Source organism: Urocitellus parryii, chromosome 7 (assembly GCF_045843805.1).
Source record: "Urocitellus parryii isolate mUroPar1 chromosome 7, mUroPar1.hap1, whole genome shotgun sequence".
NCBI lineage: Eukaryota > Metazoa > Chordata > Mammalia > Rodentia > Sciuridae > Urocitellus > Urocitellus parryii.
The window spans coordinates 81,104,151-81,128,320 of record NC_135537.1 but is presented as its reverse complement, the minus strand read 5'-3'; the positions used below and the strand labels follow the sequence as shown (position 1 = coordinate 81,128,320).

The 24,170-nt window shown below is 37.4% G+C and overlaps 1 protein-coding gene across 2 annotated transcripts in view; it reads left to right on the top strand.

Annotated features, from left to right (window-relative positions):
- Spidr (scaffold protein involved in DNA repair) overlaps positions 1–24,170 on the top strand; it is a 392,656-nt gene that overhangs the window by 316,609 nt on the left and 51,877 nt on the right. For both annotated transcript variants that reach the window (XM_026395186.2, XM_026395187.2), the window contains one exon: positions 21,506–21,646. In XM_026395186.2, coding sequence (XP_026250971.1) covers positions 21,506–21,646 — 141 coding nt within the window. The remainder of the gene's footprint in view (positions 1–21,505; positions 21,647–24,170) is intronic.

Genomic DNA, 24,170 nt, shown 5'->3' with positions numbered 1-24,170 from the left:
GCATAAAGCATTTTAATCTCTATTATTAGTCTCCAGGAGCAGGAACTATATCTTCTACCTTCTTTCCCCACAAAGTCTGAATAAATGCTTTTGATTAATTCAACCTAGTATAACAAGCATATATCATCATCTGAGCAAAGGACTCTGATAGGCACATAGAATATAAGTTATAGGCTTTCTGTCAAGAAACTTCCGAACTAAAAGGAGAGAGAAAAGATCTGCTCAAACTGTTATAATACAGAGTAGAATGTGGTAACTAAATACCAAAAATAAATAAATAAATAAAACACTTTGAATACAAAGGAAAAAGATGAAGTGTTTACACCATGATAGTGAGAGAAGTCTTGAGAGACTTGACATTTGAGTTTGAAAAGTGAGTGTACATACATGAGTAGAGGTGGCTAGAGTTGTCAAATTCTGTTATAGAAACAGACAGAAGCTGAAACAGAAGGTAGTGGTAGCATCTTGATCTTCTTTTTTTAATATTTATTTTTAGTTATAGGGGGACACAATATCTTTATTTTATTTTTATGTGGTGCTAAGGATCGAACCTGGTGCCTCACGCCTGGTAGGCGAGCACTCTACCTCTGAGCCACAACCCCAGCCCCATCTTGATCTTCTTATTGAGCACTTGTGGGTCAGAAAACATGAAGGGATCATTGGGATGTCCTGAAAAGTCTGTAACTAAGAGAACATTATAATTACTCCATTCCTTTAGAGAGAGTACTTCAGCAACAACCTGAAGGAGGAGACAGAAGAAAGGAAAGAACAGAGGTTAGGAGAGCAGTTGAGTAGGTGGCCACAAAAAGGGCCACATGCAAAATGAGGCTGACAACAGGAAAGAAAAGGAGAGAAGATATTAAAAAGATAATACAAGGCTATGGGTGTAGCTCATTGGTAGAGCACATGCTTAGCATGGACAACACCCAGGATTCAATCCCCAGTACCACCACCACCCCCCAAAAAAAGTAAGAATAATAATAATGAGGAGGTTAAATGACCGGGCAGTGACAACTAGATGTGGAAAAGTGAAATAAATATTAGATTTTGATTCAGAGAGACTAGATCAATGTAGGGCCACATTTACTCAGGGAACATGCAAGAGGAAGTATATGTTTGGCCTAGAGATGGACAACATTGGAGTTCACTGCATGATGATGGTAAAGTAACAAATTAGAGAAAATTAAATATTAGGTTATATAACCTCCACTCCAGCAAAGATAACCTCCAGTAGCAGTTTTGGTCTATGTACTATAGTGAGAACAGATACACCATATAAACTCCTTGCCAATGATAAACTAAAACTCTAATTAAATACTTTCTGGAAGCTTCCAACTCTTTTTAAAGACCTACACTCGTATAACACTATTTAGATATACATGATGTATGTGTTCCATAAAAAATATAGTACTTTCCCTTTTTGTCAGTAGATTTTTTTACAAGAGTGCCAGGTAATTTAATGGAGAAAGAATAGTCATTCTACCAAATCTGGTCCCCCATAACATACATAAAAATTAACCCAGGTCATAGATCTTAATGTAAGGACTAAAATTCTCAGGACAAAAAAACATGACAATATCTTGTATAACCTTACATGTTAGGCAATAGATTCTTGGATGTGACATGAAAAACATAAAACAACAAAAGAAAAATACATGAACGGGACTTTATCCAAATTAAGAACTTTTATTGCTTAAAAATACTAATGTGAGGGTTGGGGTTGTGGCTCAGCGGTAGAGTGTTTGCCTAGCATGTGCGAGGGCCTGGGTTCGATCCTTAGCACCACATAAAAATACATGAAATAAGGGTATTGTGTCCAACTCCAACTAAAAAATAAATATTTTTTTTAAAATACTGATGTGACAGTAAAAAGACATCCCATAGAATGGGAAATTTTTTTTTACAAATCATATATCTGAGAGAGAACTTGTATCCAGAATATATAAAGAATACTTACGGGCTGGGGTTGTGGCTTAGTGGTAGAGCACTTGCCTGGCACATGTGAGGCCCTGGGTTTGATCCTCAGCACCACATAAAAATAAATAAATAAAGGTATTGTGCCCAACTACAATATATTATTTAAAAAAAAAGAATACTTATAACTCAACAATTAAAAGATAACCAGGTTTTAAAAATGGTAAAAATATTTGAATAAGCATTTCTCCAAAGAAGATGGACAAATGGCCAATAAGCACACGATGATCAACATCATTTATCATTAGAGAAATGCAAATCAAAACCAGAATGAAATACCACTTCACACTCACTAGAATGGTAATGATAAAAAGAATACCAAGTGTTGTTGAGGATGTGGAGAAGTTGGAACCTTCATACACTGCTAGCGGGAATGTAAAATGATACAGCCACTTTGAAAAATAGTATAACAGTTTGTCAAAAAATTAAACACACACACACACACACAAAAAAAAAAAAAAAAAAAAACACAGCGAATCCACTCCTAGGTAAAATCCCATTAGAAATAACTCCTGCACAGATCTTCATAGCAGCATTATTCATATATGAAAAAGAGTAACACTCCAAACAAAAAAATAAAGAAATAAAAAGTTTAGATAAATAAATGAAAAAGAGTAGAAGCACCCCAATGTCCATCAGATGGAAAGATGAATACATATGTTATATTCATGTAATTGAATGTTTCTCAGCTACAAGAAAGAATGGAACACTGATCCATGCTACAATGTGAATAAACATAAAAAACAGTATACTGTGAAAAAGAAGCCAGACACAAAAGGCCATGTGTTATATGATTCCATTTATGTGAAATATCTAGATTAGGCAAATCCATAGAGACAGAAAATAGATTTTGCGGGGGGTACTTAGGAAAGGAGAGAATGGGAATATCTGCTTAATTGATTGAGGTTTCCTTTTAAGACAATGAAGATAATCTGGAAATGGTGCTGATGGCCTCAGAACATTGCAAATGTGATAAATGTCACTGTGGTACACTTTAAAATGATTAAAATCATTTTAGATTTTAGACTGTAGATTTTATGTTATGTGTACTCTGCCACAATAAAAATAGGTGAATTGGGGCTGAGATTGTGGCTCAGTGGTAGAGTGCTCACCTAGTGTGCATGAAGCACTGGGTTCCGTCCTCAGCACCACATAAAAATAAAGATATTGTGTCCACCTAAAAAAAAAAAAAACTGAAAAATAAATATATTTTTAAAGGGTTGAATTTTATGATATATAACTTCTCAGTAAAGCTATTACAAAAATAAAAGGCATAATAGCTTATATTACTAACCAGAGAATTGTTCGAGGGGGGTGCGAAATCCAATCCCAAAGATTATATATACTGGATGATTTCATTTTTATAATACTTCTGAAAGGGTAAACTTTTAGAAAGAAGAACTGATTAGTGGTTTTTAGATGTTAGGGATGGGGATGGAAGGAGGTAGGTTATAAAAGGATGACTTGAGGGACCATTATTATTATGAAATGTTCAGAATCTTGCCTGGTGGTAGATATGGGATCCTACACAGATGATAAAACCATATCAAACCAAATACACATGCATCCAGGTAACTTGGTGAAATCTGAGCATGCGTTGTGGGTTGTATCAGTGTCAATATCTTGATTATGAGATTGTACTACTGTTTACTAGCGCATAGGACACTACTAGGGGAAGTAGGCAGATTGTTCATGGGATCTCTCAGTAGTATTTCTTACAACTAACTGCATGTGATTCTATAATTATCCCAATTAAAATTTCAGTTATTAAACAGCCATGAGATAAATATCTTCGGAATTTTTTTCTGTAGGTAAACTTCCAGTAAAGTATGTAATATCTTATCTTCAAGCAATAACCAAAATCAGAGTCCACACTGACGCCCATTTTGTCAGTGGTTTTACTTGTGCCTTCCCTTAAGACCAAGCTGCAGCAGGTGGGTGGTTCTTAATTTCAGCAATGCAGTAGTTTTCCAAAATAAAGAAGATGTTGAGTATAGAAAAAGCCTAAGCTTGGGCTGCCTTTTTTGTTTTTTATTTGTTTGTTTTTGGTTTTGGGGTGTTGGTTTTTTTTTTTTTTTAAGTCACATTCAACAAAGGAAGAATGTTGTTAGTATTTCCTGGTCACTGATATTAGAAAATTTACATGTCAACATTTCAACAAAGAGAAAATGAGTTTTAAATGAATAAAAACACATTTCTGTGTAGCAGAATCCGTGCTGTTAACATCTCATGTTTAAAAAGATAAACAACAGGATTAACTGTTTACTTTGGGAGCGGAGGCTGGTTGTTTTTGAAGAGGAGAACACAATGTCCTGCTGTCTCTGGTTTCCCATCCGTCTGCAGGCGCTATGGAGCTGGCGCCCTCCGCCCCCCTCCACCCTGGGTACTGGCACCCACTTTTCTCAGGGAGCTCCCTTCCCACTTGGGCTCAAACCCTCTCCTCTCTTCTCCTCTTTTCTTTACTCCTCACTCTCCCAGCTCCTTTTCCCTTTGTATCTCGGTTTATTTTCTCACTTCATCCTTCGGTTTCTTCTTTCTCTTCCTTGGGTTGAGGTTTAGTAAGAGAGGAATATAATAAGTGGAGAGGAATATCCTTGTTGATCTTTAGAGGCTGCTGCAGTTGACAGTGACCTAGAATAAAACAGCCGTGCCTGACTCTGATTCCCGGAATTCTTGGAGGACTGCTAAGAACTGCCCCCATCACTCGCGTAAACATCCCACATGGTCACTTAATCTCTCGCTGAGCACACATGCGTGCGCAGACACACACGTCTGCTGTTTCCCTCACTCTGCCTCCTTGCTCGAATAGCTATGAAATTGAGCCAGTGAATGAAAGAAAGGGAAGTTGCATAGTTTTGAAAAGTGGGGGAGGGGCACTGAGATTTTCAAAGAGGAATTACACTCCTTAAATCTCCCTCTGTAAATCTACAGTTTTGCTTCCCTTGTGATTTCCTCTGTTGCCTTTACAGATGAATAAGACATGTATTTTTATAAGTTTTAAAATATTCTCCAGTGCACATAATGTGACTTCAAGCTGGTAAGAGCAGGAAGAAAAACTCCTCAAAGGCAAACATTACCTCCATAATGGACTTTTAAACTTCCAGCCATGTTATGGCTGTGATTGAACCAGAAACCTCTTATCTGTGTGATTTTATGTTGTTGGGAATGCACTTTGGAATGTGGTTTCATTTGGCACCAATTTTAGTCAATTCTTCCTACATGGTCCAGGCCTCTCCTTCATGGTTCAGAAATGCACAGAATCAAAGTCCCACAAATGGCTTCTGAAAGGTACTCTGCTGGGGTGCTGCTCCATGAATCCATTTTCTGGCTGCTGTAGTTTCTTCCCACCTCAAAGGGATGACTGGGTACAGGGGCAAGCTGTAGACACTGGGCATTTTAATCGTTATTTATTGCTTACTCAGGATGGGGTTACCTTACAAAGCAGAGCTGCACTATGAGGTCAGTGGCATAGGGCTCATCACAAGGGGAGTCCTCTGTTAGGAGCTCATGTCTAGATGGTAACCTTGCATCCCTGGCTTTCAGACCCCCCTCCCTCTTAGCTCCTTTGCTCACTGAGGTTAGTCCTTTTATGAAGATGCAGGCACATGATGATCTATGACAATGTAAATTTTCATAATGGGTGAAGGAAACTAAGATTTTGAGGCACTTAGCTAGATGTGAATGAAACAAATGAAAATTAATTACGAGGATTGCACAGGGGCCAGATGGGGACCCATGTCCATCAGCTACAGAGCTCAGAATGGAACCCCTTCTCCAGACTGTGCAGTTCCCCTGTACCACGTTTATAGTCGTAAAAATGGAGTGGAGCGTTTGGATGAGTGTCATTGTTTTAGACATGAGAGGGGCATTGATCTTAATAAAGTGGGAAACACTAATGAGAGTTATTTTAAGAACAGAGTGGGGAGCTCTGTGTGTGATGGAATGAATGTGTTTCTGGGGCTTTTATACTAACCAATAACTTTTTACTTACCTCCGTGTGAGACATTTTTATGCTTTTCTATGTATTTATGTAAGTTAATCACTCCTAAAAATAGCAGGGTCCCTCTCAGGGTACCTACCAACAGTGCTCAGTGCCATGTAGGGCATGGAAAGTCATTGTGAGGCTGAGAATGTAGCTCAGTGGTGGAGCACTTGCCTAGCCTGTGCAATGCCCTGGGTTCAATTACCAGTATACTAAATCAAAAATAAGATTATTTTAAAAAAGAAAGTCACCTGTGGCATAAGCTTATCTATCACTAGCAGTGGAAAGTTTGGTGTAAGTGAATGTGTATATTTTCCTTGCCTACTGGCAAACCAGCAAAAGGATATACTCAATCAGCCTCCCAAAGGGGAAGCTCAATTTTATAAACACTCATCTTTCATATAACTTTAAAATATCAAATTTCCTAACTCCCCCAACCCCCATTGCTAGCTACTAGTTCCCAGTATTTAAGAGCCAACTGAGGATGGTGCTTATATCTTTTAGTTTTCCTTCAAGGCATGGCCACATACTGTTAAGGCATCTTCCCCAATTCAAGTTCTGATGCCTGAACTGCAACCTCTAGTCAAGATATATGTCTGTCTAAAATAACTGAAAAGGTCTTTGTAGATGTACCCCTTATCTTATGAAAAGAATATCATCCCAGAGAGTTTCCTGAGCTTGTTAGAGGTGTCAGCAGAGCCAGTACCTCAGCCCCTCTGCCAGTGTTGCCTCTGTCACCCAGTTTTGACTCATATCCTCCACTGGGCATTTTGGACTCCATGTAGTGTGTTAATCAACTCAGTCCTTGCCTACTCCTGGACCAAAACCACCTAATTCTGCAGCTTCTCTGTTCTCTAAAATGAGACTCACATTCAGCTGCTGTAACCTTCACAACCATTTACCTTTTTAGAAACCTCAGCTAATGTAGGCTCTGCCTGTCATTCACAGCCATGCTTTCCTATTTACCTTGCAATGTTTTTCTAACACATTCTCATGTGCTAACAGAAGCCAAGGAGGCACAGAAGATGGTGGTAATGTGAGGATGGGAGATTAAGCATGGAGGGAAGGGCACAGGGTAAACTGACAAATTTATGCCTTACCAGAGGGCAGCGGCTTCAGGTTTCTAGGGTGTAGACCCACTGGCACAAGAGATGCAGGCTTCTCAGGATAAAAAGAAATTTGAATTTTTAATTTAAGTTACTAAATGTCTAAAATTTTAACATTGTATAAACCAAAGAAAATATATTAGCCAGTAGATTTGGCCCATGAGCACCACTTGATAGTTTGATTAGGTCAGTGGACACCCACCAGAACTAAGAAGTCCCTATTCAAGCCATCCTCCACCCTGCCCTAAAGTTGCATTTCCAAAACAAAATTTTTATTAGAATATTCTTTTTTAAAATTTTTTTAGTTGTAGTTGGACACAATACCTTTATTTATTTTTATGTGGTGCTGAGGATCGAACCCAGGGCCTCGCACATGCTAGGTAAGCGCTCTACCGCACATGTTAGGCGAACACTCTACTGCTGAGCCACAGCCCCAGCCCTAGAATATTCTTTTATATATGACACCTTTTAGTGACATCTCAACATTTGTGCGTTGAATGGTAGGAGGCGGGTGAGCTGACACACGTGCCCATTACCCACCACCCCAGTTCCTAGGTCTTTCTAACCTTCTTCCACAGGCCCCTTATGGCCTTCACCATCCCCCAAGCTGGCATAGCTAGAAACCAGTTGTGCTTAATCAGGATATGGTACCTCCCCAAACCTCTTCCTACCCAGTAATTTTTCTCATCATCCCCATTTACTTTCTTCTTTTCAAATACTATTTGAAATTTTCACTTCATAGGAACCTAGGAATAGGGACATTGGCCACTTCTGCATGCATGACATCCCTGAGCTAAAGTAGGTACTATGCAGCGGGGGTAGGGAGGCCACGCTCTTCTGGGCTTGCTTCTAACCTGTGAGTGAGCTGTAGTGGGGCAATTAGGTCAGTATTCTTGGCCTGCCACACTTGGTAGAGATGTTGGTAGTCATTCCTCCCAGTGTGAAATGTTCCTTAGACTAGGGAACATAGTCTGGCTGGGCAGAGGGAGCCATCTTCTTAATTGTAGCTGCCTTAGTAGAGCCCTAGAATAACCTCACAAGATGAATTTTTGGTAGGGGGTGAGTTATGCCTCAAGGGCCACAAACTTGTATTCTTGCCGTTCTTACTGAATGTTAGTAGATTTTCTTGATTCCATTCATGGAATGTTTTTCCATTTGCTGTAGCACAATTTCCAGAGACTCTAAATGATTGTTTTTTTTTATTGTTTTGTCCAGTTAAATGTTTGTTTACTGAAGAGAGATACCATTGCATCTTCACCCTCCTATTCTGGAAGTTGGTCTTCTATTTGTTTCTTTGATTTACTTCCATTGGAAATAAAAAATCTTTTGGTCATCATGTGTCAGTGAGAAGAAAGAATGGCTCTTTAGCCCTTATTTTGTAAATTTAGAGAAAAGTTCTGAATTTGTAGACCTAATTGGGTGTTGTTCTTTTTTTCCTAAGAGATATCTTGATTTGCTTGAACACAATAAACTACCTAAGTACAAATCTATGAAGTCAGAAAATAGAAGTGCAACAGATGTAGTGAGGCACAGAGGGCATCAGAGCCATGAAACAAGATCCTTAATAACTAAAGCACTTAGGGGTTTGTCTTTGGGCTTCAAAATGGAGCCTTGACTTTTGGGGGTGTCTCGTAAATCGGTGATCCGCCCATTTATGTGCTAATACAGCAGAGTTAGCTGCGCGTGATGGTACATGCCTATAATTCCAGTGACTCAGGAGGCTGAGACAGGAAGATTGCAAATTCAAAGCCAGCCTCAGCACCTTAGCAAGACCCCATCTCAAAATATTTTTAAAAAAAGGATTGGGGATATAGCTCAGTGGTAGAGCCCCCGGGTTCAATCCCTAATACTCAATACAAGCATGTATACATACATACAGCAGAATTGACTCTTGGCTAGGCCTTCTACAAGGCTAAGCAGTCCCTACCCTCTGTGCTTCCCTGGAAGAGAGACCTAATGCACAGACAAGCTTGTAATCACAAACTCTGTGAGTACTAGGAAAGAAGTTGAACATGGTGCCAAGAGATAGAACTTGGGCATGAGGTGAACTGCTCTAGCCATTATAGTCAGGGAAGGCTTCTTTAAGGAAGTGATCTCTAGGCTGAGCCTGAAGCAAAAGCTAGCTCTGCAAACAGATAAGAAAAAAAAAGCATTCACAACAGATCACAGTGTATGTGAAACCCTAAGAAGGTAAGGAGTTTTTCCACGTTTAAAAAGTTGAAATAAGGCCAAAAGATAATGAGAGAAAAAGAAGATAGGTGTTGGAACAAGCTACTGTAGCAAAAAAATACCATGGACTATGTAGTTCATGAACAACTAAAATTTATTTTCTCATAGTTCTGGAGGCTCAAAAGTCCCAGATCAAGGCAGATTTTCTCTGGTATCTCTTTTATAAGGGTGCTAATCCTATTCATGAAGTCTCTGTCCTTATAACCTAATACTAAAGGTCCTAGCTCCTCCTAGTACCATCATCTTGGTAGTAAGGATTTCAACATTAGAGTTTTGAGGGATACAAACCCTCAGACCACAGCAATAGGGGAAAGCAGAGATAAGGAAGATATTTAACATTTGGGAATTCCAAAGCATTGTTCTTAACTTAAAATCAAAGTTACATTTTTGAAATCCCAAAGCTTTTGCCAAGCAAGCAGAGCAGGTTGTAAGAAGAATGATATAGTATCGCCTAAGGGAGCTGACTTTATTTTTAACTGGGTGGAAGAATTCCATGTTCAAGAGTACTGTTGAAAATAATGGGGTTCTTGGTGGAGAACAATCAATGTGTGTAGCTTCATAATACTGTAGCAACCACCAGTGGCAAAGAAATAAATTCACAGAATCAGAGAAAAAAAAGACAGCCACAGAGCCCTACCAGGGTTACAGTCAAACCTTGGGGTCCTCAATACTGCACAAATGCTCAACTGTACCCACTCAGGAGCAGTCAGAGCAGCGCACACAGTGGAGTTGAAAGAGATCAGTCAGTAGAGGGTGAAGGCCTCCCCAGCCCTGTGGCTTCAGCACCACCTCTGACCACACTGGAGGAACAATGAGCTACTTTTGACCTAGGGGCACCCCCTAGGAAACCAGCATTTAAAATAAAACCGCACACATCTCTGGCAGTCTGGCACACCCTAGGCCTGACCCTCACTGGAATGACTAAAGAGAGAAAATTGGAGCTCTGCTGGAAGGAGGGAGAAAGGCAAAGCCTATACCCCCTTGAGCTGGGATTGCACATCCAGTCATAAAGAGTCAAAATCAAACTGGCTGAGAGAACTTAAGCACAACCTTTCACCCATTCATGGCTTATGGTAAACTGGGGCAACCCCTGTGTATCCCCGATGAGAAAATGAAAACAAAAAAGGAATCTAAGCAGGAACATCAGAGGCTGTACCCTGTGGGGAAAATAAACTTTTCAGAGTTAATTCAGACAAGTCACTACAGAACCATGCAAATGGCAATATCATCAACCCCCAGGGTAGGGGAAGAATCAGTTCCAGAATCACTACAATATCTTATCAGAAATGCCCACTTGTCAACAACAACAAAAAGTTATAGGACATAAAAAGAAACGTGAACTATACTCAGGTAGAGGGGGAAAAAATACAGACAACTGAACATGGTTTCAGAGCCAAGTTTTGTGAAACATGCATTAGTCCCTGTTACTGAAGAGGCCAAGACAGAGGATCAAGTTCAAGACTAGCCTGGGCAACATAGCAAAACACTGCCTGAAAGTGAGGGTTGGGAGGAGAAAAAGAAATTGCTTTTGGAGAGAACCAGGTGTTGGACTTAGTAGACAAAGATTTTGATACGGCCATTAAAAATTTATGTTTAAAGAACTAAAAGAAACCATATCTAAAGAATTAAAGAACAGAGCTCATTTGTAGGTCAGTAGTGGAGCACTTACCTAACATGTGTAAGGTCTTGGGTTCAGTCCTCAGCACCACATAAAGATAAATAAAATAAAGATATTGTGTCCATCTACAACTAAAAAAATATATATTTTTAAAAAAAGAATTAATGATTATATCTAATAAAATAGAGATTGTCAATAAGGGAGACATTGGAATTAGAAAACAGAACTTCAATAGTAACATCTCAACAATACATTTGACATGGCGGAAGGAAGAATTAGTGGACTTGAACCTGATAATCAAGATTATGCAGTCCAAGCTAGGTGTGGTGGAACATGTCAGTAATCCCAGCTATTATAGAGCTATAGAAGAAGGATCTTCAAATTCAAGACCAGACTGGACAATTTAGAGAGACCATGTCTCAAAATAATTTTTTTTTTAAAAAAAGGTTTAACGATGTATGAGGCCCGGGTTTAATCCCTAGTAACATGGGAAAAATATTATAAAATCTGAAGAACAATGGGGGGGAAAAGAACAAAGAAAATGAAACAGAACCTATAGAAACATGGAACACCATTAAGTGCATCAGTACATGTAAAGAGAGTGCCAGAAGGAGGGAGGATGGTGAAGAAGAAATAGTTGAAGAAATAATGGCTAAAACTTCTCAGATTTGATGAAAAACTTTAATCTACAGATCTAAGAAGTTCAGTAGAGTCCAAGAAGGATAAATTCAAAGAAATACACGCCCAGAACCTCATAGTCAAAATGTTGAAAACCAGAAATAAAGATAAAATCTTAAAAGCAGCAAGAGAAAAATGACTCATCATAGACGAACAAACCCAATAAGAAACAAGTCAATTTCTCATCAGAAATAATGGGGGCCAGAAGACAGTGGAACAACATATTGAAAACACTGAAAAGAAATCAATTACTTACATCACCCTTTCTTTTTGGCCCTATTTCCTAAGGTTAAGTCCGTAGGATTGAACGTTAATTATTTCATCTTAGCCAACACACTTCCTCATTTTTGTAGAAACCAAAGACCATTAGACTGGAATGCAGTAGCACTTACCTTGCATGCCCAAGGCCCTGAGTTCATTCCACAGTACCATGAAGGGACAGAGGAAGGAAGGAAGGGAAGAAACCAAAGGCACGTTAAACTTTCACAGAAATACTAGGCCATAGCAAGTCTCTATAAATATTAAAGAATCATTATTAAATAATACATCGTTCACCTTAGTGCAATTGAATTAGTAATAAAAGTTACGTATTTTAAGTACTTAGAAAAAAATTCAGCTAGGTGCAATTCCAGCAACTTGGGAGGCTGAGGCAGGAGGATCACAAGTTTGAGGTCAGCCTCAGCAACTTAGTGAGGTCCTAAACAACTTAGGAAAACCCTGTCCCAAAATAAAATATAAAAAGGGCTGGGATGTGGCTCAGTGATTGAGTGCCCTGGGTTCAATCCCCAGCACCAAAAACAAAATTTTAAAGAAAAACATATAATACTTACAAAGAACTCATGGATCAATGAAGAAATAATAATGTAAATTTTTAAATTCAGCTGATAAACAATAAAATACTAAGAATCAAAATTTATATGGTGTCATATTTAGAATAAAATTTATAGTCTAAATAGCTCATATTTTAAAAAGAAGAAAGGCTTAGAAGGAAGATTAGAAATATGAGTAGAAATTAATGACATAAGCAAATAAACAAAGCCAAATGTTGGTTGTTTAAAATGATTAATAACAATCCTAAGGTAAAACTGAAAAAAAAAGAGAAGACAAAATAATACTGAAAAGGAAATATATATAGCCAGGCACAATAGCAAGAAATTATCAAGAAACCTGTAATCCCAGCAGCTCGGGAGGCTGAGGCAGGAGGATCGTGAGTTCAAAGCCAGCCTCAGCAATGAAGAGGCACCTAGCAACTCAGTGAGATCCTTTTTCTAAATAAAATACCAAATAGGACTGGGGATGTATGTGGCTCAGTGGTTGAGTGCCCCTGAGTTCAATCCCTGGTACCCCCCCCCACCAATATATATATATATATATATATAGGCATCAACTCTCAGGGATGAGAAACATAGTGAAGATACTTTAGTACTTTTAGGCCAATAATTAAATGGAAAGAAGTCCCTACAAAAATATATTTTACCAATATGGCTGAAGAAAGAAGAAATTAGCTTAAATGGTCCATTTCTCACTGGAGACATTGAATTGGTAGTTAAAATCTTCCTAGGGAAGAAAAGCACTAGAGCCATAGAGTTTTATCACCAAATTCTCCCAAACTATCAGACCCAGATCAAGTCTTATACAGATTTTTCAAAGAAAAAAATGAAAAGATATCTTCATCAACTCATTCTGTGAAGTGGATATAAGCAATCTTGATACAAAATCTAGAATACAAAATACAATTAAAGGCCAGTATCACTCATAGATATAAAACAAAAAAGCAGTAAGATCTGAGTTTTATCTCAGGAATGAAAAATTACTTTAACACTTGCAAAGAGTATATAAATTGTCATTTACTACATTAAAGGGGAAAACATATAATCATTTCAGTTAATATAGAAAATGCATTTGACAAGATCCAAGACCCATATATAAGGAAAAACATTTCCTTACTTACCAGGAATCCCTTAGTCAAATGAAGGATCTCTTACCAACAAATATGTGAAAAACTGGTCAACACCTGTAGAAATCAGGGAAATGCAAATCAGAATTATACTACGATTTCATCTTACTCCAGTCAGAAGGGCAATTATCAAGAAACAAATTATCATAAATATTGGTGAGGATGTGGGGAAAAGTTAGTCATGCAATGTTAGTGGGTCTGCAAATTATTACAACCATTCTATAGAGCAATATGGATATTCCTCAACAAACTAGACATGGAACAACCACGTGATCCAGCTATCCCAGTCCTCGATTTTTAATCCAAAAAAACTCAAATCAGTGTATTGTAACAATATAGCCACTTCAGTGTTTATAGAGGCACAATTCACAATAGCCAAGTTACAAAATCAGTCCAGATGCCCATTAATAGATGGATGGATCAAGAAAATGTGGTATATACACACAATGGAGTTTTACTCAGCCATAAAGAGGAATGAAATAATGCCACTTGCTAGTAAATGGATAGAAATGGAGAAAACCATGTTACATGAAATAAGCTAGACTCAGAAAATCAAGGGTCGGATATTTTCTTTTATATGTGGAAGCTAGAGAAGGTAGTGGGGGAGAGAATCGGATATCTTAAAGATTTAGAGAAGATCAATAGAGTAGAAGTAGGAGAATGAGCTGGGCACTGTGGCACATGCCTATTATCCTAGTGACTCAAAAGGCTAAATCACTAGTTCAAAGCCATCCTGAACAACTTAGCAAGACCTTAGGCAACTTAGAGTGACCCTGTCTCAAAATAAAACATAGAAAGGGCTGAGAATATGGCTCAGGGGTTTAGCACCCCTAGGTTAGATTCCTGGAACAAAAAAAAAAAAAAAAAAATGAAAGGCCTTGGCAATTCTGGGTCTCTTGTTTTTTCCAAATGAATTTTATGATTGATTTTTCTATTTCTATAAGGCATGACCTTGGGATTGTAATTGGAATCGAATTGAATCTGTATAACTTAACACCAAAACAAACAAACAAACAAACAACCCAATCAGTAAATGGGCTAAGGAGCTGAACAGACACTTCTAAGTAAAAGCTGTAAAATTGATCAACAAATATATGAAAAAATATTCAACATCTCTAGTAATTAGAGAAATGCAAATCAAAACTACTCTAAGATTTCATCTCATACCAGTCAGAATGGCAGCTATCCAGAATACAAACAAGGGGCTGGGTTTGTAGCTCAGCGGTAGAGCACTTGCCTTGCACATGTGAAGTACTGGGTTCGATCCTCAGAACCACATAAAAACAAAATAAAGGTATTTTTAAAAAAGATACAAACATCAATATGTGTTGGCAAGGATGTGGGAGAAAAGGCACATTCATACATTATACATTGCTGGAGAGACTGCAAATTGGTACAATCAATCTGGAAAGCAGTATGGAGAGTTCTTAGAAAACTTGGAAAAGAACCACCATTTGACCCAGCTATCCCACTCCTTCCAAAGAACTTAACATCAGCATACTATAGTAATGCAGCCACATCAATGTTTTTAACAGCTCAATTCACAATAGCTAAACTGTGGAACCAATCTAGATGTCCTTCAATAGATGAATGGATAAAGAAACTGTGGTATATATACACAATGGATGAAAGAATAAAATTATGCCATTTGCAGGTAAATGGATGAAGCTGGAGAATATCATGCAAAGCGAAGTGAGCCAATCCCAAAAAACCAAAGGCGGAATGTTCACTCTGATAAATGGATGCCGACCCATAATGGGGGTGGGCGATGGGGAAAATGGGGGAACTTTGATTGGGCAAAGGGGAACGAAAGGAGGGAGGGGGTACAGGGGCAAGAAAGATGGTGGAATGAGATGGACATTATTACTCTAGGTACATTTATGACTACACATATGGTGCAATGCTACAACGTGTACAATCAGAGAAATGAAAACTTGTGCTACACTTGTGTACAGTGAATCAAAATGCATTCTGCTGTCAAATATACCTAATTAAAATAACTAAATACATTTTTTTAAAAAAAGAATGGAAGGAAGGGAAAGGAAAAGAAATGGAAGGAACAATCATTATATATATATATATATATATATATATATACACACACACACACACACACACACACACACAAGGAAATTTCACCTTTGTGTATATGTAGACAGTACCAATCAAAAATAAATAAATAAAGGAGTGAAAGGGAGATCAGTAAAGAGAAAGGGAGAGAAGGGAAAGAAAGCAAAGGGAGAATGGGGATTAAAGTCAAGTTCCTTGTATGTATAATTATGTCAAAAGGAACCCAAATACTATGTATAAATAATAATGCTCTAATAAAAAAAGATTTCAGAAATGTTAACATTATGAAATGGTTAGGTAAAACTACATAAAAAGGATCATAAATAAGTTTGGTTAAGATTTATAGATTACCAAAGTCCAGGATTCAAATCAATTATAATTCTATACACCATTACTGGTGTAATTCTGTACACCAGTAGCATACAACAACAAACACAACTACCATTTAAAATAGAAAAAAAAAAAAAGGAGGGGAAGGGAGAATGTTGGAATGAGTCAGATATTATTCCCTATGTACATGTATGATTACAGGACTGGTGTGTATTGTGTACAGCCAGAGGAATGAGAAGTTGTGCTCCATTTGTGTACAATGTGTCAAAATGCATTCATTCTGCTGTCATATATAACTAATTAGAACAAATAAATAAATAGGAAAAAACAGAGATAATCTAGGCATACGTCTAACAAAATATATATAAGAACTATATAGAGAAAATTATAAAACTTTAATATAAAAATTAACCTAAGAACCCTGCCAAGGGAAGATTTATCTGCTGGTGCCATTCACTGTACCTAGCCCTATATAATGAATCATTTCAATGCTTGCTACAGCCCTCTAAGCTAGGTTCTTTTATTCCCACGTTAAAATGAGTAAATTCAGTCTCAGACAGGTAAGGAACTTTTGCAAAGTCCAGAGTTATAACATGTTGCTCCTCCCTGGGAAGCCATTTGGGTTCCATTGAATGACACAATTTATGGTAAATTTCTGGTGATTCAGGAAAAACAAGTCAGTTATGGGGCCATTTCTGCTCAGACCTGTCATACCAGCACTGATTTTTAGAGATAGTGTTTCACTGAGCAGAAACTATTGACTAGTGGGTGGAATTCCATGTTGCTGCTGATAAGCTAACTCTGGTTTGGGCTGTCTGTTGAATGCCAATTTCAATCCAGTTGAACCAGCAGGGATGATGACTCCACCTCTGGCCTGAGCCAGCCTTCACTGAGCCACAGCTCAGGAGGAGATCATGTGTGACTAGGTATGAACACAAGAAAGAAAAGCAGAATAGTGATAACTCATCTCTGAGGTGAAAGATTACACAAAAGGACTCTTCCTAGGTTTATCTGAGATAAAGGCAAATCAAAAACTTCAAGCAAATATAGCCAATTCTCCACCCCTCTCTTAGCACAGTCAAAAAGAGAGGAACTTTGCATTTGGATCAATGTGGATTTTTGTTTTCTTCTTAACTTTTGTAAATGTTAACAAATAGCAACCACTTAAAGCCAAGTCTAGAATATATCAGTAGTGGACATGCTTTCTCTTAATGTCACTGTGTGAGGCAGGAATAGGGCCACTTTCACTCTTTCTACAGGAAAGCCTATGGCGGCCTTCTCAGTAAATGCAGCCTGGTTCTCCCTTTGTGGCCTGGTCCCCCAGACTCTAACTCATTATCCCTATTCAGACATGGAATAGAGACGTAAGGCAGTTGAGGAGGAAGCTAGGGGAAGATGAATCCTTTAAAGCTTCTACAGATATAAGTTCAACATAAAAGTTTATGTTTTCAGCCAGACACTGTGGCACACACCTGCAATCCCAGTGACTCAGTAGGCTGAGGCAAGAGGATCTCGAGACCAGCCTCAGCTACTTTGTGAGACCCTCTCTTAAAATAAAAAATAAAAAGGACTGGGAATGGAGCTCAGTGATAGAGCACCCAGGGATTCAATTCCCAGTCTCTCTCTCCTCCCCACCCCTCTCTCTCACACACACACACACACACACACACACATTTTTATTTCTGCTGTTCCATAGCTTTCTGCAAACTAAAACAGACTTCGGCTGCCAGTAAGAAGGAAGCGAAACAAAGCGTGATTGGACTTTGAATTAAAAATCAGTTCCAATCTTCAAATCTCCACCAGCTCAACTGCCCATAAAGTTTGAGGACAGACAATCAGTGACTTCATGCATGGTTTCAATTTTTTTTCCTTCCCATTTTGAGGAAGCTAGAAGCCATGAGCTACTGAACTAACAATATCAATTAAGGAGGAAAGATATGGGGTGTAGGAAATAGGAAAACCAGCATAGCAGAGCAGCAAAGAGAACCCCCAAATTTTGTGACAGGAAATCCCAGAATGACTGCTGGGCCTCAGGTGTGAATGCTAACACATCCAGGTTGAAGTAGAACAGAAGCTCTTCAGGACCAGATCCCTGGGAGATTCAGCATCGTGAGAAAAGGTGTTAACAATTAACAGAGATTTGGTGTAGAATTCTTGGTAGTAGGTAGATAACTAATTTTAATATGTAAATAGGCAAAGTATTGTTTTATTATATACAAGACAATCAGTTTCCTAATATGTCATGATCTATAAATTCTGATGAGGTATTTTTATTATCAACAGTTCAAAGTATAGTTTCCCACTGTGATTCCCTATTTGACTTAAAAATTGAAAAATATGTTGTAAAATTTGCAAATATAAGAGGATTTTTAAATACATATTTTTGCTTGATTTCTTTCTTAATTTTATTGTAGGCCAAGAATGTGTCATATAATATGAGTTCTTCGGAATTCATTGGAACTTGCTGTATGACAAAGTCCAAGCCCGGGTTTTGTACATGTCCCATGCATACTTAAGAATGCACATTTTTTCCGGTTTTGTTTGTTTGGTTTTTGTTTTGTTTTGCTTTGCTTTGCTTTGTTGGTATTAGACATTGAAATGAGGAGTACTAAACATTGAACAAAGGGGTACTGTGCTACATCCCCAGTCTTCCTTATTTTTTATTTTGAGACAGGGTCTCCCTAAGTTATTAAGGCTGGCCTCAATCTTGCAGTCTTCCTGAGTTAGTGGGATTATAGGTGTGCGCTACTATGCCTGGTAGAATGCAGTTTTCCTAATTGGGGGCATTTTATATTTATCCAGCAAATCAAACTCATTATGTATATGTAAGTTTTCTAAATCTTTACTTTTTATTTTGTTGCTTTATCAAGAGTTGGCTAAAGTATATTAAAATCTCCTACAATGATGGTGGATTTGTTAATTCATCTGTGTGGGTTTATCATCTTATATTCTATATAAAAACTAGAGCATAAAGGTTTAGCATTGAATGTGTTCCTGGTAAATTAAACCTTATTATCAATAGTGATCTCTCTGTTACTAATAATGCCTTCTGTCCTAAAAGTTCTTATTTAAAAGTCCTCTGAGCTTTCTTTTGCTTAATATTTATTGGAAATTCTTTTTTATACCCTTGTGTTTTGAACCTTTCTGTGTTTTAGGAAGTTTCTAGCAATTGTTTATTGTAAAACATTTTTTTTCTTCCTTCAAACAATATCACAAATTCTTTAACTGTCAAGTTTGTCATTTTAATTTTATTTCTAATATACAAAGACATATCTATCACCTAATTTATTACTTTAATTATTCTCACCTTTTTTATGCTGTCTCCCCATGTTTTCTTATTTTCATTTGTTTGCCTATATTTCTCATTCCTTTTTCCCCACCAGTAATTTGGAAGTGATATTTCCTATTTCTCTTACTTTAAGAGTTTATCCTTGAAATTATACCACACTTACTATACTTAAGTTAGTATCTTTAGACATAGAGTGATATGAGAATTTGGGAACATTTAAACTTGTAACCTCCCCCTCAATTTGAATTTTATGGTATCCATTTCATATTTTATCCATTCTGTTTTCTGCTCTCCTTATTAGTTAATATTATTGATTGTGCTGTTATTTTATCCTATAATTTTCATTTACTTATATTTTTCATTACTAGTCCTTCTTACATCTGAGACCTTTTTTCCATGATAATTTCTTTTTCCTAAAGTATATAATTAAAATAATTTTAGTAATTGCCTTAATAATTAGCAAATATCTCAGGCTGTAGGTGGAAATTGCTCCTAAGTTTTCTTTATCTGAAAATATCTTTATTTATCACAATATTTGAAAGATAGTTTTGCTGCTACACAGTTCTGAGAAGGCTTTCAGAATATTACACTGGGCTTCTGAGTTGCTTAGTGTCTCACCATTGATGAGGCTGGGTTTGAACTCAAGATCCTTTGCCTCATCCTCCCAAGCAGTTGGGATTACAGGCATTCACCACTGTGCCTGGATGAATCTTTATTTTATTTATTTTATTTTTTTAGCTGTCGAGGGACACACAATATCTTTGTTTATTAGTTTATTTTTTATGTGGTGCTAAGGCTTGAACCAGTGCCTCACACATGCCTCACACAGACAAGCGCTCTGCCACTGAGCTATAGCCCCTAAATCTTTATTTTTAATGAATTATTTTAGCCAGTTTTTAAACAATTTGATTTTCATCTGTTTTCTGGGGGACAAAATTTACCTCTTACCTTTTTAAATAGTTATTCTGCTTGTGAGGCAGAAGGAAGTGGGTTGCAAGTTGCAGCTTAGGCAACTTAGTGAGACCCTGTCTCATATAAAAAGTTAAAAGGAATTGCTGGGGCAATAGCTAGTGGCACATGCCTGTAATCCCAGCTACTCAGGAGGCTGAGGCAGGAGGATTGCAAATTCAAGGCTAGCTTCAACAATTAGTGAGACCTGTTTTAAAATAGAATTTAAAAAGGAAGGGCTGGGATGTAGCTCAGAGGTAGATTGCCCCTGTGTTCAGTCCCCAATACTGGGGAAAAAAATCATTCTGAATTTTCTGGAAATTATATTATCTAAAGTCCTCAACAGATCTACTATTTTCTTCAGACTCTTCACACACAGTGGTTTATTTCTTTGTTTGGTGATTTTTATGAGAGCACATTTTTTAAATCTCATTCCATAGCAAATTAGCAATCCAATTAAAGGTGCTCTCAATATTTCCCTTTGTTTCTCTTGCAAACCATAGTGCCTTTTGAACCTAGGAGACCTTCATCAGGGAGTCTAGAATTCTTAACCCTTTTGCCATGTTACAAGTTGATCTCATAGCTTCAGATTTTGCTTTCTTTTGCTTGTTATTTGCTTGTCATCTGTTCTTTTCCATCTTATACTTTTATCTTTAAAATAGTTTTGTGTTCCATAGCCTATTTTGTAATGCTGTTTTCTGAATAAATATTTTTAGGCTCCATTAAAAGTATCATTTTGTAGTAAATAAGACTTCATTTACCCGAACTATGAAGTGAGGAAATTCACTCATAGATAGTCTTTGATGAAGACCAACATCTGACTTAAAATTGGGGCAATATCCTTTCTTGTCACTGGATATCTATCATGTCCAAGTGGCTGCCTGCTGGGATATGGATCTGTAAATAGATACTTTCTCAAAAAATGCTCCTTATTGTTGTTCTCATCATGATGTTACACTGATGCTTTTCTCAAGTATTGAGTTCTCACATAAAGTAGAAAGGTCTTCTCTAATGAAGAACAGGGGACTGTTTCTAGGCAGCAGTAATATATTTGGTTTGAGAAAATGGTCATCTTTATGTGTTTTTCAACCACATTTAGCTTAGGGTTTTGTTTTGTGCCAAGAAAAAATTCTGTCTCCTATATTTTGTGGCTAAACACCTGTTTATACAAGTCCAAAAAGTACGTCCTTGAATCTAACTTCATTCCCCCTGACTCAGCCATTTAGGAAGATGAGTACAGTGGATTTCCAGTGAAAGAAAGGCAAATCTTGATCTCTATATGAATCCAAACTTCTCCTCAAAGAACAACTGTGATTTCTTACAGAGTCTGCCTTCTGGTGCAAGATGCCTATGGGATGTTTGGTGAAGTGTACTTAGAAGGTGCCATGCTGAAGGGCAGACAGTTGGAAGGGAAGTCCTGCAGGCTGGCAGGAATGAAGGTTCTACAGAAAGCCACCAGAGGAAGGTAAGGCTGCACTGAAAGTGCATCCAGTTTGCTACAGTGGCTGGTTTTTTGAGTAATCTCTTATTTCTAATATTATTTTTAAAGACAATTAGCCAGGGTCATCCTATATTTTGCCTGTAAAAGAAGGCCATGAATTGAGTGGAACCCATAATATACCCCTAGGACAAAACTATAATTGAACAACAAAAATAATTATGCAGTTTAGTGGTTCATAATTTTATTAAAATTAAGAAAATAAAATGGAGGTAAAAAAACATCTATATCTCCCAGACTCATGAAGACTACACGAGATGAAGTGTCTCTGATATAAAACATGTTAACAGGCTCAGGTTGTGGCTCAGTGGTAAAGCACTTGCCTAGCATGTGTGAGGCACTGGGTTCAATCCTCAGCACACATATGAATAAATAAAATAAAGATATTGTGTACATGTACAATCAAAAAATTTTTTCTTTAAAAGTTAGCTGTTATTAGCATTTTGTTTGCATAAAAAATGTGCTTCACCATCAGTTAGATCTTGTTTCCATTTTTCTTAGTTCCCTCATTCCTAGAAATTAATATACTTTAGAGACAATAATATTATTTATGCTTCTTCAAATCCTGTTTCAAGTTGGAGTGTTTTGAGATAGCAACATGCCCAGGCATATCAATTTGCTCAGTGATCCTCTCATATACTATGACCAGTTATCTAGTCTAGACCATCCACACTCACCTTTTCAAATGGTCTTCTACATCTACCTCATCAGCTCACCAGAATGCTTAGCATCCTGGAACAAGCTGATGACCACTGACACTTAGTTCATAATAAAAAAAAAAAAAAAAAAAAAAAAAAAACAAGGAGAAAAAGAAAATAAGAAGATAAGAAGTGTTGTATAAATGTGTTTTAATTCTAAAGATTTGTTTTCTGTATCATTTTCTAACAATAAAGTATCTTTATATGACAATTTATATAAATGAAAATCTAATTTAATAAAAAGACATTTTATGAGCTTTAAGCAAAACTCTTTAAGTTGTTGGATCTTTGTGCTTCCCATAGTAAATAGGCTTATTCTCTGCCAAATGTCATGGCATCTTACACTGAAATGTTTGAATAGGCAGAGGTGTAATGCTGTGTAGATCTAGCCTAAACCACAGCTGTTATATGTCCAGTAATCATCCTAACCTATGAATTAGAGAAAAGAATAAACTTTTTATGTGTGTATGGCACTAGAGATGGAATCCAGGGGTGATTCACCACTGAGCTGTACGCCCATCTCTTTTTCTAGTTTTTTATTTTGATACAGTCTCACTAAGTTGCCCAGGCTGGCCTCAAACTTGTGATCCTTTTGCTTCAACCTCCTGCATGCCTGGGATTATGGGGGTGAACTACCTCACCTGGCAAAAAGAAATATTTTTAATGGAACTAGCTCATCAATATAATGAATTAATATAAACAGTGATTGGGGGGTTCTTAATCTTGTTACCTCTCTTTCTTCAAACAGTATGTTACTTTAGCTCTCTTGATGTTTTGTTTAATTATAGTAATATCAGTTTATACTAGTATCTGAGGAGGGAGGAACCTATTATGAGTATGTAATATTCTGATTTTGAAGTATTTATTGACATCCCCAGTGGTTTGCATAATAACCATTAGTATGGCCATTCTTTTTTTTTTTTTTTTTTTTTTTTTTTTTTTTTTTTTTAGTCTTGGGGGTTGAACCCAGGGTTTCTTTACCATTGAAACATCCCCAGCTCTCTTTATTTTTATTTTATTTTGAGAGAGGTCTCACTAAGTGACTAAGGCTGACCTCAAACTTGCCATTCTCTGGCCTCAGCTTTCCAAGTTGCTGGGGTTACAAGCATACACCACTGTGCCTGGCCATTGGTGTAGCCAGTCTAAATTGTAAAAATTTACTAAACATTTCTCCTGACTCACTTTAGTTTTCCCACAGGCCTCAGCTCTGTGTCCTGTTTGCATTTCCTGTGGCACCATGAACATGAGTAATAGCTCTGCTCAAGAACTTGTCTTCCTGGAAGTATATTTCATAGACAAGATATGTAGGCCCTGAGAAGATGCAGGAACATTGTATTGATCATATAGATGTGTATTATAGCAAATGCTTCCCTTTTGTGTAAAAAAGGTGTTCAGTATTATAATGTAATTACATTATACATTTTGGGGGGAGTAGGGGAGGATTTGCCCAGATGTTTGGAGAGCCTAGCCAGACATAGGAAAAGTTTGGGTCACATGAACTTGATTAAGGCTGAACCTCATTCCAGTACTTATTAGAATATTCTTTTAAACAGTTTCACACCCACAAACGTTTGAAGACTAAGAGTAGTTAGGATAAAATTATATTCCTCCCCTGAGATTAATGGGGCAGTTAACATTCACTCCTGCATAAGTATTTAGAAAGGAGTGCCCCTTGACCTAAACCACCTACCTAGATTTGACAAAGACACGAGTGGATTCCCTCCTGCCAGAAGATGTTCTAGGACCAGAAAGCTATTCTGACTGAAGAGTGCAACAATTCTATTTAGAAATAC